The sequence below is a fragment of the Microcebus murinus genome, chromosome 13, assembly GCF_040939455.1.
Source record: "Microcebus murinus isolate Inina chromosome 13, M.murinus_Inina_mat1.0, whole genome shotgun sequence".
Classification (NCBI taxonomy): domain Eukaryota; kingdom Metazoa; phylum Chordata; class Mammalia; order Primates; family Cheirogaleidae; genus Microcebus; species Microcebus murinus.
The window spans coordinates 51172123-51192006 of NC_134116.1; the positions used below are offsets into that span (position 1 = coordinate 51172123).

The 19884-nt window shown below is 36.3% G+C and overlaps 1 protein-coding gene across 3 annotated transcripts in view; it reads left to right on the forward strand.

The window, feature by feature from the left end:
- DIAPH3 (diaphanous related formin 3) overlaps positions 1–17469 on the forward strand; it is a 467480-nt gene extending 450011 nt beyond the window's left edge. For 2 of the 3 annotated variants that reach the window (XM_076009404.1, XM_076009405.1), the window contains one exon: positions 16215–17469. In XM_076009404.1, coding sequence (XP_075865519.1) covers positions 16215–16477 — 263 coding nt within the window. In that variant the 3' untranslated portion in view covers positions 16478–17469. The remainder of the gene's footprint in view (positions 1–16214) is intronic. The other variant, XM_076009403.1, reaches the window with a different exon arrangement.
- The last annotated feature ends 2415 nt before the right edge of the window (positions 17470–19884 follow it).

Here is a 19884-nt window from a genome sequence, read left to right on the forward strand (position 1 = left end):
TATGGCACACAGAAAGGCACAATAAATGGTAGCATTCTTATCATTACCATTTGGATTAAGACCTATGGAAAGATTTCGTTTGTAGAGCATAGTAGAGGAGACAAATATTAAATGTATAACTACATATACACACTATGCCTATGGTAAGTGCTATGAAGGAAAAGAACAGGCTGCAGTGAGAATGAACAATAGGAGGTGTAGGGTTAGGGGTTAAGGAGGCCTCCCTGGAAGCTGCTGCCTGTGCCAAAGCACTCTTAACCTGGTTTCAGACTAACTGAAGAGAATGGGAAACTGGAACACCAGTCTCTTAGGAGAGGCCCAGGTAGAGTGATGAATCCATTTCATTCTTTTCTCTTCAGAATAGCATTGACAACAAGGAAAGTAATCAGAGGTTGACCTCAGGGAAAGAATATGGCAGCCACCATTTTCAACTCTATCAGGAACAAAAGTGTCTCAAACTCAGGCCTTCTGATTATAAATACATTTCCTCCTTCATATGTTGCTGTTCAAATACTGTCCAGTTCATCCTTTGTAAACTCTTCTAGATTTGATCGCTTCATACCTGCATTTCTATATAAGCTGCTTTTTTCCCCCTGTCTTTTGTCTTTCAATGAGTCCCCTAAATATCCTAGTTCATTGGTTTTCCTTAGATTTCCTCTAGTCTCTGTTACCTTCACATTGCTTATGTTCCCTTCATTCACCATCTACTGCTACAAATGACACCCCTCCCCAGCCCTATGTATATTCTTTTGAATTCTAACATCCACAGGACTTAAACATTTGTGTTTAGTATTTAAGACACACAGATCCTAATTTTGCTACGAGCCATAACAGATACCAGATTCAATACTGCATTTAAAAAGAGAGAGGGGTATAATTGACTACTCAAAACACTTCAAGCTGTTCTTGCTGTTTCTACATGTTATATAGGGAAGATAATAAGCAAATATCTCTGTAGGTGTAGATATATCCATGGTTAGATTGTAGGCTTCCTGAAGAAAGAATTATGTCTGTTCATTTTCTGGCATATCCCTGAAACCTACATAGCACGGCCCACTGTACATACTAAAATTTTTTGACTAAAGGAATGAAAGCATATCCATCTTGTATCCTGTAGTATATCAAAGAATTGTGAAACATAGTCTCTGCCCTCTTGAATGTAGAACCTTAGGATGAAATTTAATATATCTACATGTAAAGTACTGCCTTTAACACAAGGAATGGGAAGTACACAGACTCTAAGTAGTTTCTGGTCTTGTCACTAGACTTGCCCATGTGGCAGGGGCAAAAAAAAACACACACAAAAAAACGTATTATAGCATAATATAACACCAGGATAGTAGATACAAGAGAAGTAAAATGGAAGGTGGCATCACTACTTCTGGGAAGTCAAGAGGTGAGATTTGAGGGATCATAGATTATTGTAGACAACGATTAGGATTGGAGACTAGAAGAATAAGGAGAGAGTAGTATTATATAGGGACTTCATTACGTAAGTACAGCTAAAAAAATTAAAAATCATGTTTAAGAAATTGCATTATTTCCTAAAAGAATAGTAGTTGTTCTTTTTTTTTTTTTTTTTTTTTTTTAGGTCCACCTAAAGTATGAAGAATAGTAGTTTCTTAAAGCATGTGTTACTAGTGGGAGAAAACTATATGCTAAAACTTTGACATTTAAAATAGATTGAGGTTTTTGAAGTTAGCTTATTTTTATTGGATAAAAACTAGAAAATAATTTTATCACTCTGTCCCCTCTACTTGGTACAAATTAGGTAGTATTTGTTAAAATGTAAGGTTTTTATGTATAATAGTGTCCAAATAACTAGCTTTGAATATTTTCTAATGTACTGGTGAATCTGGGCCATAGATTTTGCTGTTTCTGTAAGTATCTAGTTATATAGCTAGTATAAGTATAGACAAACAGTTCTTTATACCACATAAGCAAAAAAACCTGGAAATAAATATTCCTGGTTTTCTTTAACTAGACAGCTCAAAAGATTTTTAAGATATTTGTCAGAAACTATATCGGTAAAAATGAAGTGTCCCATAGTTCCCCTTTGGTTCCTTGTGCTAATATAGAAATATTGTCTGCTTCTCTTTCAGCATTTGCAGTTTTAAAATGTTAAATAAGAGTGTTATAGTTTGAGCCAGGAAGTGAACTGGAAGACTTGGGCTTGAATCAGAACTCCACCCTAATTTGCCTCATGACTGGGACAAGTTTCTTTCTTAATCCCTCAAAGCCTTTCTTCCTCATCTGTGAATTGGAAAGAATAAAAATCATACTTCATTAGGCTGTATGACAATTCGTGTAAAGCAGGTTGTGCAAACCTAGCACCTAATAAGTACTCAAACAAATTAGTATTATTTTTATTATTAGTTAAGTCTTTTATAAAACATAGCCTGAAATGGGCGGGGGGGGGGAGGATTTGCAAACAATTATCTTATTAATAAGATGGTGGGGATGGAAATACAATTTTGTTAGAACTAAATCTGAGTTTCTCCTCTGTGGATTGTGTTATCGTTGAAAGTTTTGTTGTTTTTTAACCCCCCGTTATGATTGATCTTTAATAAATAAGGCTATAAATGCATAAAATAGATGTTTTTAAAGGGGTGTGTATATATGTATGCATACACATACATACCAAGAGAAAGTAGACACCAGAGATTAGTTTAAAGAAATAAAATGATTCCGTTTAGAAGGTTCATCAGGGTACTGGTTAACCAAATGAACTGCAGAGCACATTGCTTCCGTGTTCTACTTGAGACAGATGCCGTTTCATGTCATGAGAATCAATTAATTGCAAAGGTTTCTAGATTCTGTTTATTGCAATGGACTATTTCCTCTTCCAAGCAAAATGAAAGCCAGTATAGAAAGGTAGTACCATTCAAAAATCTAAAACCTTTTAGAAGTAGCATAATTAATTGGCAAATGTATTATTATTATTATACCATAATAGTTGTAAAAGAGTGTCCTATACTCCATATTTTTTAAGTCACTAAATGTTACTCAAGGTACTATAATGCCCACTACAATTTAATGATTGGTGGCAGGGGTAACCATCTGACCTCTAGTGGCTATAGTTTATAGCTGCATCTCATTTGATTGGGTTTAAGAAAGGAAAAAAAAAAAAAAAAGACTAAGGGCAAAAAATCTCATATGATTATTGATAGAGTTATGCAAGTGAGTGTACAATTAGCTTCCTTAAGTTCTACTGGACTAATTGGTGGGGTACTGCCTCAAAGAACAGAGTTCAGAACCAACTTTTTAAATCTCTGTACTCAGGTGGTTGACGTGTGTCAACAGATTCTGTTGTGCAGCCCAGTAGCCAAGCAATCGTGACAGCATTTTTAGTAGACATTCCAAAGTTCGTGGCAAGATCCTAGCAATGATGTTCAGCAAGATTTCGTAGACTTGCATGAAATATTTTTAAAATATTGATAGAATACCTAATGATAGAATGATAATATATATTTTTATTAGATGTCTACATATATAATGTATCTTTCTTAATGTGTAGATATTATGGATCGATTGAATATTTTAAGGTACTATCCCTCAGATACCCCACCATATTTTGGATACAACCCATCTGAGTTAAGGGCACTGCCTGAAACCAGGACACAGATTGGAATTGACCAATAGTTTGGGGACATAAACCTTTTGATTATTTTGAACCATTGAACGAATAGATTCTATATTTAATATGATGCATCAAATTGAAAGGGACTAAGAAAATCCATTTTATCTTAAGGTTGAATAATAAAAAGAACATTATGCTATGTGATAGCAATATATTTTTCTTTCTCTTATAAGTCATACTGATATTTGATGAATTTTTTCCTTTTATACATTATATCTCAGTTAACTGAGAACTCTGATTTATCTCAATCGTTTAATGAACCACAAATTGCTAAACATTTATGGCTAATATGGGTCTCCAGTATGTTTTTAATGTCAAATACCATGTGGATTATAAAGTTCCATATACTTTAAGGCTTCTGTGCTAACACTTGTAGCTCTTTTAAGAGGATGTGCGAGAAATGGAACAGTGAACAATTACATCTTGTCCTCCTTGTCCATTTTCCAGCCGTCAGCACTTTCTTTAGCTTACCAGGAGTACTGCACTCTAATTTCTTTCTTTTCTGCCCTCTGTAATGGTACATTTCTAGTCTTTGTGCTTTGTGTTACCATAGAGACAGGAGGTGCTCCAAAGCCCCAAGAAGATTGGGTGGAAGCAGGTCTTTGGGGAAACAGTCCCTGCTGACAAGAGAAGCCCCAGGCAGAAATCTAGCCTAGCACAGTAAACAAAAAGAGTGAATTGTGTGGTCCAATCAGATTGTGTGTCCACAGTCCTAGGAAGTACAGGCTCTGCCAGTGATGGTGTGTTAAAAACGAGTTGTTTGCAGAAACCAATTTTATAAAGATCTCAGTGCAGCCTTAGGGTTTCATAGAAACCAAACTTGGTGTTTTATTTGCAAGAAAATAACTGAAGTGATATTGACCTATTCCTGTTACTGTTTTCCTCATTAAAAAGGAGCAACTTCTAAGAAAGATCCTCTTTGCATGACTTATTTTGCTAATCAAAAATCTCACCTTTAAAATAAAGGTCCATATTCTTTGACTCAGCCAAAACCATCAGAAGTCAAACTGCAGTTTAAGCACAGGGAACTCTACAACTAACACCCAAATCATTGACCCAAATATGCTAGTTATAAAAATAAGTAGTTTATAGTTACTCTCAATTGTCATGTCCTCCCTCTTTATTGTAGGTAACTTAACGCTTTTAAACATTTCTCTGGATGTAATTAATTGTTCTATTTCCTACTATATTATTTCAACTCATGTCATACTTGCTAATATATTTATTTATTTAGGAGAATGCTGCTAAAAGATTTAAAAATAATACAGATTTGTTTTTCCTCTTGACTTTTTTCTTAGAAATATGATACAAGACCCTGTAGGGGGAGAAGAGAAAAATGAAAAGTTTAACAACAAAATCATGTGAAATTGAATTTTAAAAGAACAGATGTTTTGTGAATAGCCTTTCAAACCAGTCTCTTTTTTGGAATGGAGGAAGATCCATGCTCAAGGTGTTTGCTGGATTTTTTCCACAGATCTCGCATTCTAAGCAGGGAAAGAATTTTGAAGAATTCAGAGAAATTTAAAAAACATCAACATTTCTTCCTGGGTTAACTGTGCAAAATTCCTTCCTTCCTTTGAAGGAAGGAAGCCAGTTATCTGTAAGTCTGTAAATAGAATAAGATTGAGTAAAGCCCTCTGAGGCACTCACTTTCTTCAAATTGACAGTAGGAGGCAGTAGTGTTCTAGCCTGAGCTACACTCTTTAAGGTAATGTGGATTACTCATGCCAGATTTCTTTTTTTCACTCATTTTCTAGAAATACATGAAACTAAAATCTTAGAAATAGTTTCAGATTTCATAATGAAACTTGCTACCATCAATCCAGTACAAGATAATGCTGCTATGCTATGAATAGAACAATCAAAAGAGGCCAGTCTATCAGCTTTTAACAGTGGCAACTCTGTGAGCCTTACACCAATATAGGTCCTGATCTAATATGAATAGGAGAATAGCAAGGACTAAAGGTCAATCTCGTCTTGGAAGGAAGGAGAATCACATTTAATCAGTTAGATCCTTCTAATTTTCACTGGTTTACTAAAATGTGTACATAACTGTGAAGTTAAAGTAGAAGAGTCTCTGAATGGTAACCTGGTCTCCCCATGACTCGGTGGCTGGGTAAACACATGCCAGAACACAGACGGTAGAATCAGTAGGCTTGTCATTAGATTCAAGTTTCACAAGGTTATTTTTAATCTTTAGACATTGTCTACTTTGCCATTCACAGAAACTGTGTAAATCCAAATTACCTAGAAATGTGTAGCTGTTTGTTTCTTCCTCTTTATTTAAAACGAAATCACAATGAAATACTAAATATTAGAACATTACTTTTTTTTACTTGCTCATTTCTCCTTCTATAATAATTGATTCCATTAATAGGCTCTTTTGTTTATTGACCTAATCTCAATAAAAATTTTCCCCCAGTGTTAGTGATATATTTATTAATATATCTGTAATTTATTACCCTCTGAAGTGAAAACAGCACATACTTATTTGATGACTGACCATGATTAGTGTGCAATCTGTGACCATAGAACAAAGCCAAGTTTCCTAGTCCACGTAGGGGTGGGTGGGGCTTGTGGTCTTGATTTTGGTGACTTTTGCTGTACCCCAGGGAACTACACTTCCCTATACAGGGACTTACAAATAAATTATAGAAGTATTTTTAGTAAATATGGGGAAATGAGCAATATTAATTTCTATTAGGATATGGATTATTCCAATTTGAACTTTAATTCTTAACTAAAGTTTCAAAAATAGTTTATTTTTGTCATAATTTCTAAATTATTTTTAGTAATATTAACTAGCTTCTAATAGTATACAATTCAACTTGAGATAAAGTTACTCATCACAGAAATTTTCTGTAAAGATATCCAATCAAAAAAAATGTTATAGGTAATAACCTTGTTAGAAGCTCCAGGTTCTCTAGACCTGTGTTGTCCAATACAGTAGCCAATAGCCAGACATGACTCTTGAGCTCTTGAAATGTAGTTAGTCTGAATTGCGATGTTTTATATGTGTAAAATGCACATTTGATTTCAAAGACTTAGTACTAAGAAAAAAAGTTAAAGATTTCATTTATATAAATTTTTTCTATTAATAATAGAAATGACAGGATCTTAAATGTTTCAAGGACTTAGCACCTAGCACGATGGGCTAAAATACCTGTTGAATTAACTAATGAATTGATTTAACCACAACTCCAATTCATGATCTCTGGAGGAACAGTTGAAGAAACACCATAGCTGTTTGGCTTAGAGAAGAAAAGATTGGAGGAATATAATATCTGTTTTCAATTAGCTGAAGGAATTAGATTTAATATAGCCCTAATGGAAAAAATTAGTAGGGCTAGTGACTAAGATTTCAGAATAACAAACACTGGATAAATATAAGGTAAAACTTGTAATTTAGAGCTATACAAAGGAAGAATATATAGCCTTATGAGATTGTGAGGATATGACTGGAGTCTTCAGACTTAGGCTGGGCAACCACTTGCTAGGATACTGAATAAATATAATTCAAGCATTGGATAAATGGTTCTAGCAAGTAACTAGGGGTCTTTGTACATGATTTTACATTACATGATCCTGTGAATCATAATGAAATGGAGTAGAAATAGCATAAGTTATTCAGAAGAAACATCTATACATTTGAAATGTCTAATAAATGTTGAATAAAGAAGTATAAGAAATAAAGGAAAATACTTGAAAACACATTATATTATACTACTTGAAAATGGCTTCAGAAATATGTTTAGGCCCTAAAGTATTTCTTTAGCTGGTTATTTTCCATTACAGCTCCCAAGTCATTAGCACAGGGAATCAGCCTCTCCCCAAACCCTTCATCTTAGTTAGTAAGGTATTCGTTCCATTTCACAGTGTGTCTACTTGCCGTGGCCTGATCATGTGCCCCCTGAACCATGAGGGCCTAAGACTTGGATTGATCTGCCAGAGGCAACTAGCAAAAGCTTTGTGACCTTGGCAGTTCGTGAACTTTCTCTAAACCTCAATTTTTTTATCTATAAAATGAGGTGGTTGATGTCTGTCTTTTGGGGTTGTTGTAAAATTTTTAAAATAGATATTATCAGATATAGAGTATGTGTTTAATAACTATACTATCCAAATCATACCCCTATATTATTTCTCTACTCTCTTCCTCATGAACCACCAGATCAACTGACCACATCATTTACTACCTGGCATCTGTTAGCTGATGGGCCATTATATGCTTTAGAAATATTTACTTAATAGCTGCTAAGGCACATACTGGTAGCCACAAGCACATAGTAGCCTGAAACATCTGTCAATAACAGATAGCAGGACTGATAAACAGCTGCTATGGTTGGTTTCAGTATGTTAGCATGAAGAGGAAGCTGCTGTGGACATGAAAATTTGGTTTGAAAATGTGTTATCTAAAGGAATGGTAGGAGCGGAGCCTTCAATAGCTCTGTTGGTGGAGTGGAGGACTGTACGGTAATGATAGGGCATTTATGTGGAAATGTTTAGGGAAGCCGTGGGGGACACAGTATTGAAGCTCTGTTCTAAGGGCTAGAAATACAGATTTGGAGTCCTGTTCTTAGAGCAAATTGGTGAAGCTGTGAGATCTTGGTAAAGAGAATGTAGAAAGGGTAGAAAAATGGGCCACAGATCTAACTCTGAGAAATGGCCGTCTTGAAAGTTATGATTGTTTAGGAGGGGTTGGGAAGGCAGAAAAAATTTCTAAAGAAGATTAAAAATAAATGGGGGGGGGGGCATGGGCAATATATATAACCTTAACATTTGTAGCCCCATAATATGCTAAAATAAAATTTAAAAAAAGAAATGTTATCTGTGCCAAAAGCTTCTAAGCTGCTAATAAAAGGAGACATGCCAAAAATAAATAAATAAATAAAAATAATTAAATCATCAAAAAGTAGAGGAGTAAGCATGCTAAAGGGACATAACATAATAGAATGTGTTAACCAGGAATCTGAGGATGTAAGTTTTGTCTACAGCTCTGTCTAAAAGTTATATCTGCTACCTCAACTTTATGTAAAACAAGGTTAATATACTCACATTACCTTTCTCACAAGGGTGTTATGGGAATCAAATGAGCAGATATATGGGGAAAGTGTTTGCAAACTATAGAATAGCCATATATAAAGGTAAGGTGATCCTGTTGATATTATTAATTATATAATAATTTTCAAAGTAATATATAACATTCTGCAATGAATCCTGATGCCAACTTCTTGGAGTTCAGCCAGATTTCACAGATCACAGTCTTCTAAAAGATTGCGTTCACTTCAATACCAGCTGCAAGTTTGAGGGGCCCTAGGCTACTCCACTTCTGATTACCTGGCTACAAATTTAGTGGTTTCTACTACCCCCTCAGTTTCAATAATTTGCTAGAATAACAGAATTCAGGAAGGCACTTTGCTTAGTATTACAGCTTTATTATGGCAAAAGAATGCAAATCAGAACCAGCGAAAGGGAGAGATCCCTGAAGTTTCTATTGTCCTCAGGGACACATCACCCTCCTAGCACATCGCTATGTGATGATACACAGAGTAGTGCAAACCAGGAAAACTGACCCGAACCTCAGAGTCCTGAGTTTACATTGATGCTTTGTTACTTAGGCATGATTGATTGAATCGCTGGCCACATGATTGAACTCAAACTGGAAGATCAAGCTGATAATCACTTGGCTCAAAGGCCCAACCCGCTGATCACATGACTGGTCTTTCTGGCTTGGCCAACTCCCATCCTGAGTCATTTATTACCGGAAACTATCCAGGGGCCCACCTTCAGTCACATCATCAGCATAAACCATCAATTCATGGTTTCAAACTATAGGTCTGAGGGGCCTCCTGTGAGTAACAAAATTACAAGTGTTTAGAGTCTACCTCCTAGGAACTGGGACAAAGCCCAGCCAAATTCTTTATTACACGCCTTCTAAATTGTTGCAAATGTAACAGAAAATGAGGCATGAGAAAATTCCAACAAGTATAAGAATTTTGATGTTAGTGATATTCTTGTAAGGAGCTATTTCAACAGAGAGTTATGAATGAAAGCCAGATTAGAATTGCTAACAATTGAGTGGAGATGTGAGAAAGAGAGAAGGCAGGTATGGAGAGGAGTGTCCACCTCAAGTAACTATTACAAATCTGAAAGATAAGCAGTTGAATAGAAGAGTTTACATTACCATCCTCTTTAGCAGCTGAACTTATCCTGCATGTCCTGTGCTCAGGAGCCTGCATCATCTTCATCTTTTTCCTAGCCCTCAGTTAGAAAGACCCAGCATAGGACATTGCAAAATGGCAGTGCTGTCTTTGAATTTTTATTTGAAGGATAGTAATATGCAGCAAGACTGAAAAGAAGTATGTTTATGTGAGTTTCTGCAAAGAGAGTTCTACTTTAATTGTCAGTAATCTCCTATATTCAGAAATATCTATTTTTTTAAATCATCCTCTGCTTTGCCTATTTTGTTTCAATGGGGAGGAGTAATTGTTCTATTTAGCTGTTTTTGTTTTTACATAATTGGTTTTAATAAGAGTTTCTGGCACTCCTGAAAGATTTTCACTATATACAAATGACCTTTTGCTCTTCATATCATTTTTATATATTTTCACTACATAAGATAGAATAAGCAGCAAAATGAAACCAAGGGAAGACAATTATTTATAGCATCAGTAAATCAGCAGTAAGGAAAACCACAGGGATATGGGCTGTTGGTGGCCAGCAGTAACTTCCGTTATTGCATAGATTAAAAACATATATTTGTCACAAACTTTACTATCATGTAGACCCAGTGGTGCTTTAAAAATTATATTTATGGGTCATTTTTTTCTTTCACCAAAGTAAAGCCATTGCTTGGGTGAAACAAAACAGCTACTTAGTAGGTCAAAGTAATAGTTAAGAGCAAAAAGTAAAGAATTGTAAGGAAATACCAAATTTCTGGAAGACTGAATAGACACAGTCAATTTAGGACACCTATATTCTATATTCTTCCTCCTATCAAGGCTGCCAGGGGCTCACCATTGACCACAAAAGGCAGGAGCTCAGTTTTATATTTCATCTGAGAGTTGGCCCATCTGAGAAACCAGTGCCCATTAGAACCACCATGTAATAGGGGATCAATACTGACTTAAAGGAATAATGCCTCCTTCGGAGCCCTCACTGATATTCCTGCAGCGGAGAAGGCTTCCCTAAGGGCCATCGCCAGGGCTTTAGTCTTGCCTTCTTAGCTCAAGAAGCATAAAAATTGTTGGCTGAAATATTTCCTCATTTACGTGCCAAGTTGCATATATTTATATTTAATTTTTTATCAGCAACTTTCCCATTTTTCTGTGTCTTTTGTGTGACTCAAGAAACAATGGAAATGTTAGTGCAGGATGGTGGAGTTTTTTTAAACTTTCTTTTTCATTCAAATCTATACCCTCCCAAAAGTCACGTGGGACCCAACACTGAGTGTAGTTTAAGGCCTTTATTCTCATTTTTAAGTCCAGTGGGTTCTCAGTATTTAAAAGCTATTCAACTTTCCAACACTTGTCAACTCTTCATTCACCTTCAGAAAAGAAGCTGTGGTGGGACCCCAGATTCAATTCTTGGCATAAGAATCAGATGAGTAATTAAATTGAAATAAGTGAGTCTTCCTGTCTTAAAGGAAAATGGCATGTATTCTCATCCTGTTTATTTCCACAGAAACCCAAATACAAGATGTGTGGATTAGGTTCCCTTACTGATTTGGTACTAAGAATAGCAGCTGCTGCTTTGCCTTCTCTGTAGTACAATCACCATGGCCCTTGATCTTGGCAGTATTCCTAGATATATCATGCATAGACATGAGTTGTAATATCTTAAAGGGAAAAAGGCCTAGGATTCAATTTATAAAATCATAGCACAAACTTCCTCTCTCTGTTAAATTAAGCAATCATCCTTACTTTGCCTTAATGTTTTTAGTTTCTATTTAAAGTATGTATGGTAAGGATTTAAGTTGAAAAGAAATACAAAAAAGAAATGCTTCTCTTTATATTGTGAGCTCAGCCTTACCTTTCATTGAGTCCATGTGTCCTAGTGTGTCATCTTATATTTGTAGCTGCCTAATTTCATATGAAAAGGATGAGCCCACCTGCCTCAAATCACTATTTATTTGTACCTCTGAGCACCTATATAGAGTATCCAACTTAGAGGGTTGTGGCAACTCCCTGTTGTTTGAAAGGCAATCATTTAGAAACTAAATGCATGTTTTTCCATGGAATTTAGGTCTCCTGTTCAGCCCTCGTGAAGCCACCAATAAGAAACTTTCAAAATAATAATAATGACAAAAGACACCTGGCCCTGAACCAACATTATAATAAGATTTCTATATAAAAATGAACTTCCAACTTGGGAGCTTCCTCTACCTGTAATCATTTTCTCTAGTTGCAGTGGGATAGGCAATTCCTCCAACCCAACTTCATTTATCTGCTTTGCAATTTAAGATGAGACTCCCTCAATCAGGATGGGGGCTGCTGGGGTGCTGAAAGATCAATGTGAGGACTGGGAGTGAAGAGTTGTTATCTAGGAATTTCTAACAGAGCTATAAACTTGCTTTAAAAACCCCTTGTGTACTTTCTTTTTTATTTCTTCAGTGGTCTCAGGAATGGCCTCTTTCCTTTTTATACTGTCTTGCCTGTTGCTTCTCAGGAAAGATTCTTCACCTGAAACCACAGAGGAGATAAATACCATCTTAGTTTTTCTCTTATCATCATGTCCCTAAAGCAAGCCCACAGCTATTTTGAGTTTTCTCAAAAGGGTAGAAATGCTTTTGGTTGCATTGGCCCATCCATTGTTATTTACCTAAGCTTCCAAAGAAGTTCAAAAACCAAACACTAAAAGAAAAACCCAGTCTATCCTGGGCATTTCATCCTTGGATTTGATATAGATCCAGTAAAGGAGGGCTAAGACGTCCAAATGGATATACAATCCTTGTTTTTGGCAACACGCAGTTCATTAGTGACCTCGACAAGAACAGTGTCAGAAGAGTAAAGGGTCAAAAGCATGATTGGAGTGGGTTCAAGAGAAAAATGGGGAAAGAAGAATTGAGACAGTAAGTATGGGCAATTCTTTCAAGATGTTTTGCTATAAAGGGAGCCAAGAATTGCGTTAGTAGCTGGAGCAGGATGTGGAGATAGATTTTTTTTTCTGTAAAGATTAGGGTTATTACAACATACTTGTATGCTGAAGAGAGTGATCAAATGGAGAAGGAAACCTTTATAATGCAGTAGAGAGAGGGCACAGCAGCCAGACGATGTCCTTGAATAGACAAGAGAGAGCAATATCTGGTGCTCGCCTTGAGGAGTTGTCCTCAGAGCAGAGCACAAAAGGTTGATTGATCCTAATGGGGGGAAGGAATGTATGTGTGTGCAGTAGGTGGATAATAGATGTTGGGGGAGCTGAGACGCTCGTGGGAGTTCTCCTATGATTGCTTCTATGAATGAGTTAACTGAGAGTGAGAGAGGACATGTAGGAGTTTTGAAAAGAGAGGAGGAGGTGTGAAGTAAATAGTTGTCTAGGAGAATGGAAGAGTGAATGGACTAGGGCAGCTGTCCCCAACCTTTTTGGCACCAGGGACCAGTTTCATGAAAGACAATTCTTCCACCGACAGAGCGGGTGGTAAGAGGGCAGGGAGGTGGAGATCAGGCAGTGATGTGGGGCCGGATTCGTAACAGGCCTCCATGGAGTACGAGGGCACAGCCCAGGAATGCGGGACCACAGGAATAGGGGATTGTCGTGGGATTAAGGCCATGCTTTTGAAGTTCACAGTCATGAGTTTAAGTGAGACCAGGAAAGAAAAGGAGGATATGTGTAACCTTAGACATATTGTGGTAAGGTAGTTTACAGAGATATACTATCTGCTTTACAAAGTTGTTGCAGGAATTCAGTGTGTCAGAAAGCATTTTAAAACATAAGTATAGGACACCATTATTATGAAACTTAGCTTTGAATTACTTAGCACATTTCTTTGGCAAAAATCTTTTCAGATTTCTTTAAGACAGCCTCAAGTATCTCTAGAGAAAGCATTTGGCTTTAGCCACTGATTTACGGAGTAACTAGGTCTAAGCAAATGACTTAACCTCCTTTTCCTTTTACCCCTCGATCCATAAGCTAAGGGTGGTAATGTTTAAAATGCAACAAATGCTTTATAAATAAAGGTGCTATTTAATACAAGCTGTTCATAATATGGTATTTCAGCCCTCACTGGTGGTCACCAAAAACTCAGACAGGTCAGAGCCTCTGAATAAGCCCTAAGCCTTTGGTGGGGGATGCCTTCCTTAGAAAGCTTCGAAAAAGGAAGGAAAGGAAAGTATCTCTAAGTAGGTGTCACCCACATTCTTTCCCTTAATCCTCACAGCTACTCTTTGAGATTGATTATTAATTAGAACCTGAGACTAAAAGAGGGTAAGTAACCTGTTAAAGCCAAGTGGTAGAGCTTGGATTTCAACCCAGGTTTACCTTGAAATCTCATGTTGTTTTCACTTTGCTGCATATGGAATTGGGTTTGAAACAGTATAGTCGTAGAAGCTAGGATTTGTGTGTGTGTGTGTGTGTGTGTGTGTGTATTCATATGTAAGACCCATATTTTGGCCAATTTAACCTCTTATCTGCCATTAAACATTTAACTAGAGTTACCCAGTAGCAGAATAAACTGGTTTGTTTGGAAATATCATCATGATGGAATAGTTTACAAGAAATCAAATGATACGAACAGATAGGAACATTTGGGGTAAAGAGCAGTAATCTGGCTAAAAATCTGAATTTAGCTACACATGCAGGTTTCAAGCACCCTTTGGGAGAGGAGGGTGGGTGCCAGAAAAATATAAATTTACATGGTCACGGGAACTACAGGAACACCACATCCACTGTGCTCTTTCCCACAAACACGATATGTACATTATAAGCTACAGAGCATAAACGCCTTTAAGAGAAAATCACTGCCCTATTAGATTTTGATTTTTGAGTAACAATCGCCCACCTGATAGAGAAAGTGATAGGAAAAGTGTATTTATTTTCTTCCAACAGCTAAAAGGTGATCATACTTCTAAAATTTGTTGAGATTGTCCAAGAAAGTGTGTAAAATCCTCATCCATCACTGGAAGCCCCTGGTCAGGAAATGACAGTGCAGTAAATATCTTCAGCAGCCACCTTTTAATGTACAAGCTGTTTTCAGTTGGAATTTTCAGCACTCACATAAAACACAATGTCATGAGTGACTGCTTGTGCTCCAAAGTCATTACTATTGGGATAATGGAACATCTCTCAGCGAATAACCAAAAAACTTTAAATGTCATGTCAAGTTTGTTGAAGCCATTTTCAAGTCCCTTTCAAGGTTACATGAATATTGAGGGTGTCTATTTTTTTAAAGTTGGAGATCTATGAGAAAGATCACTCATAAGGCTATGCAATGTGAGAGTCAGTTAATTAAAAGACAATCACAGTCTCTTTGGGAAAGTCAATCAGCCAGTGCCATTTAATCATTAGCTATTGCAACTCTCTCCTTTAGCCTTGATAAATCAGGATTGCCATCTAATAAAAGAATATTCTTGTGTATATGTGTGTATGTATGTATGTACAGGCATGTATATACTTGACAATTACATTATGATATAATTCTGGTTTGTACGAAGTTTTAATAATTTGCCTACCAAATTCATTATTTCTTTTAAGGGAAATCATTGACTTTCAAAATTCTTATTAGAAAATTTTCTCCTTGCTTTTGTTAAAGGAAGTTAATCTCATTATCATTCAAACTAATGCTTATCTTAGATCATAGAGTATGGATATAATTTCTTTATCCAACATTTATTGAGCACCTACTTTGCACTAGGGCCATTCTAGGCACTGAAGCTACCGCAGTATTTAAAATACTGTCCCATACACAGTAGAATAATAGACATTGGAGACTTGGAAGGGTGGGAAGGAAAGGAAGAGTGAAAAACTACTGAATGGATGCAAAGAACACTATTCAGGTGGTGGTTACACTAAAAACTGAGACTTCACATCTATGCACTATATCCATGTAACAAAACTATACTTGTACCCCCTAAATCTATAAAAATTTTAAAAATAGTAAAATAAAATAACAATATCCCTGATGGCTTGGAATATACATTCTAGTAAAAGACAGTGGACAAGTAAACAAATATATGATATGGTAAGCCATCATGATTCCTGTGAAGGAAAACATGAGGAGAGAGAGCAATGCACAAGGCGATTTTTAGGTGAATGGTTAGGGAAGGCCTCTCCATTGAGGTGTTGTTTGAACAGAGACCTGAATGAAATATGAAACCAAACCATGACAATTACCAGGCATTTCAGGCATAAAGTAAGAAGGAAATAGGCATTAGTGCTAATGAAATGATTCTCTATTATATTTTAGTTTATTTTTAACCTCTGTGTGTTTATTTTAAACCTACTTACTCTGTTCAATGTTTCTTTGTTTATCTACGGGGACTTGTTTATTGAGGATAATTTATTTTAAATTTATGTTTCATAATGTGCACAGTCCTTGGTTATCATGGTGATAAGTTTTATGTTTCTTTCTTTCTTACTGTAGAAAATCAGAAAGTGCAGTTGACAGAAGGGTCACGTTCACACTGCAATATCAATTGCAACTCAACAAGGACTCCAGTCGCCAAGGAGCTTAATTATAATCTAGACACTCATACGTCTACAGGGAGGATCAAGGCAGTTGAGAAGAAGGAAGCCTGTAATGTAGAAAGCAACAGAAAAAAGGAAATGGAACTTCTTGGCTCTGTTTCTAAAAACGAATCAGTTCCTGAAGTTGAAGCCCTGCTGGCAAGATTACGAGCTTTATAAGTTAAACTGGTAAAAAATGATTAAGCTAAATATAAAGCCATGCTCTAAGCTATAACACTTGAAAAAATTGCTTTTATATAAGTGACTTTATAGTTTTAAATTATGATATATATTAGAAAAGTAAAGCTAAATACATGATTGCAATGCTTTTTCTATAAACTTGAGGGTTTGCTTTATTTAAGATTGTAATGGGTTTAATGCTTTTTTTGTCTCCTGGTATTCATCTGTTCTATATTTGGTAGTTAAATTATACATATTGCTTTAGAGAGCAGGTAGGTGGCCATGTGTTCAGCAATGTGTCCTTAAGAAAATACCATCTTTCTAAGCCACCGGAATTTTTACTATATTTAACATTAATGAATGTCAAGTTATCAGCCTCAACTCTAGCTACATATATATTCCATGTGTATTGTTTATAAGGCTCAAGGTAAAACCTGGGATTTACATGCTACCAGCACAACATCAGAAACATGTAACTAAATATATCAGAGCTAGCTATCAAATAAGGAAATGACAGGTAACCCCATTATCATCATTGTGGAATTCTTAGTAAGTAGACCCTGTGGGAGACTATAAGGCAATTGAGCACATTTTTTCCAAAAATGATGCAATAAGAATGTACATACTCTCTTTGCAAAATGTATGAGCTTTTGTGTGAAGTGGGTAATACAGTTATTACAGTGCTGCCAAAACTCTTGGTCTTAGCTGAGAGAGTATTTTTCCCCTGGTAATTATGACTCTTGGATAAAATTGACATTTTGAAACTTACCAAGTAACAAAATTTTTGATTTCTATGAACAAACCTGGAATTACAATTTCTCTGATCTGACAATCAATAACTTTAACAAATATCTAAATATATGTTTCAAGGAAAGTTTTCATATGCAAATGTAATTTTACCTCATTTGGGCATCATTGCTCTGTTAATTTCATATCAAAGAAAATAAACTTGCTACTTGCACTCAATGAAATAAAAATTGCTTTCTTTTCTTATACTCGCTCCTCTTTCCCCCCTCTCTTTTCTTGACATATTCTGTGGATAAGCTGGAGGTAGACTGTGCTATGCAGTCTGTGTGAACATCGACTTTGCTTTATTATGTGTGATGAGTAAGTGACTGCTCTTTTACCTTCAGTTAAAAAAGCAGTTATATGGAACTAGTCTGGCAGGGTCCACTGCCTTTTATTTCCTTAAGTTGCCCCCTCTTTTCTACTCCAAGTTAATAAAGTTAATTAATTAGAACTATGAACCAGACCCTGTTTATAGACATCGGGAAAGAGAGTGTTATCCATAGCCAATGTAGGAATAAATTTGTTCCTCTATGTATTGCTGAAATGTGCATTTTTGCCCTCCAGTTGCAATTTCTGTTTTCCTGAAAACAAATCTTAAAAATCAAGAAAGGTGAAGGACATTTACACATTTAAGCAGACAACATCCCTGACAACCAGGCAGGATTGTTTTGTTTAGGAGAGAAGTTAAATGAAAGAATTCTCACTATCAGTTCTTAATGTGACTTTGCAGATTTGGGCTTTTCAGAAACAAAACTTAAATTTAACTAGATAGTTTGGACACACAGGGCAGCCGGTAAACACTCTGGAAACTTGGGAACAGGTGGCAGCCACAGGGGAGAGGAAGCCTGGCAAGTAAAGGGAAGTGAAGATGACATAGACTCCCAAGGGCAGAGGAAGGCAGAAAAGTCCAGCAACAGAGCAGTCAGGCCCCAGAGCATCTGTCTGCAGGAGCTCTAGGACACCTTTCAAGCAAGAGGACCAGGACTCTGAGGCTAGCAGAGCATCAGCAGCGGCTGGCCTCCCACAGGTCAGCAGCCAGCACTCCCTCTCCCTCGATGACAGGAGCTAGTTCTGAGACAGACCATAGCTGTAGAGAGGAAAACTCACAACAACTGACAGAGGTTAAGTGCAAACTCAAGAACGGTTCAATTTTTGTTAGAGATACACATTTCCTTGGTAAATGCCTTCTCAAGAATGGGCAAGAGGTATAATTAGGGTTTTAAAATTCATAATATTCCTTTAGCAAACTGTTAGATGAAAACCATAGCAATGACCTCTAATTTGAGGGCCGACATTGAGGTACAATTTTGTGTTTCCGTGCAGTTTGTTCAGCAGGTATGATGGTTAATTTTATGTGTCAACTTGACCGGACTAAAGGATGCCCCAGATAGCTGGTAAACCATTATTTCTGGGTGTGTCTGTGAGGATGCTTCTGGAATTAGCATTTGGACCTATAGACTGAGTAAAGAAGATCACTCTCATCAATGCAGATGGGCATCATTCAATCTGTTGATGGCAAGAATAGAATAAAAATGCTGAGAAAAAGCAAATTTGCTCTCTCTATTTGAGTTCAGACATCTATTTTCTCTTGCCCTTGGACATCAGCCCTCCGGGTTCCCAGGCCTTTCAATTCAGTCTGTGAATTACACTACTGGTTCCCCTGGAGTCAGGCCTTTGGGTTTGGCCTGGAATTATACCACCAGCTTTCCTGGGCCCCTAGCTTGGAAATGGTAGGCTGTGGGACTTTTCAGCTTCTATAATCACCAGATCCAATCCTTCATAATCTCTTTCTCTCTCCCTCTGTGTGTGTACTATTTCTCTGAAGAATCCAGCAGGTAAAATTCAAAATCATCTGGTATAGCTCCATGCTCTTGACAAGGATATCCCATCCAGTCCAGTGACAAATCCCAGGTAGATTATTCTCCCCTTTTTCATGTCAATGTAGAGAATTTAGCTAGAACACACAGACAACCAAGTGATCACTAAGAAAACTAAGTATTGCCTAAATGCAATAATCAACTGATAACAAGTTTTCCCAATCATATATGTAATTTTGAAAATAATAGAAGCAATCTTATTAGATTTGCTTATATGTTCTTTTTTGTTAACATATTTGAATATTTAAAATATATTGAAAACACCTACTGTGTATATGAGGAAGTGAACATTTCAATAATTCACATCAAAATTTTCTGATAAATCTGGAAAATGCAATTATTTATACCAAGTTGCTCCAAAGCTCTTTTAATTGTTAATATACTATTTATTCAAAAACAGGAATTATTAATGACTTTAAAATACTAGTTCAGCCATAAATGATTATTTCCTGGGTGGTTCATTTTTATTTTAAAATGTCATAATCCAAAGCAGATCCAAGTTTACTAGTTAGAAACTAAATCATTTATGCTATACTATACATCTGTGTATAGTATACAGTATACATTAAGCTCTCTTTTATATGTGAACACATGTAGACTAGAAGCACATTTGGTGATAAGTTATGTGGCAAACTTTTGTATGGACGGTATGACTTTTGTGATAGATCCTAATATGTAAACTGCTAATGTGATTGAAAACCAAAAAAAGTGACATTTTCTTTCACATAAATTACTTAAAAT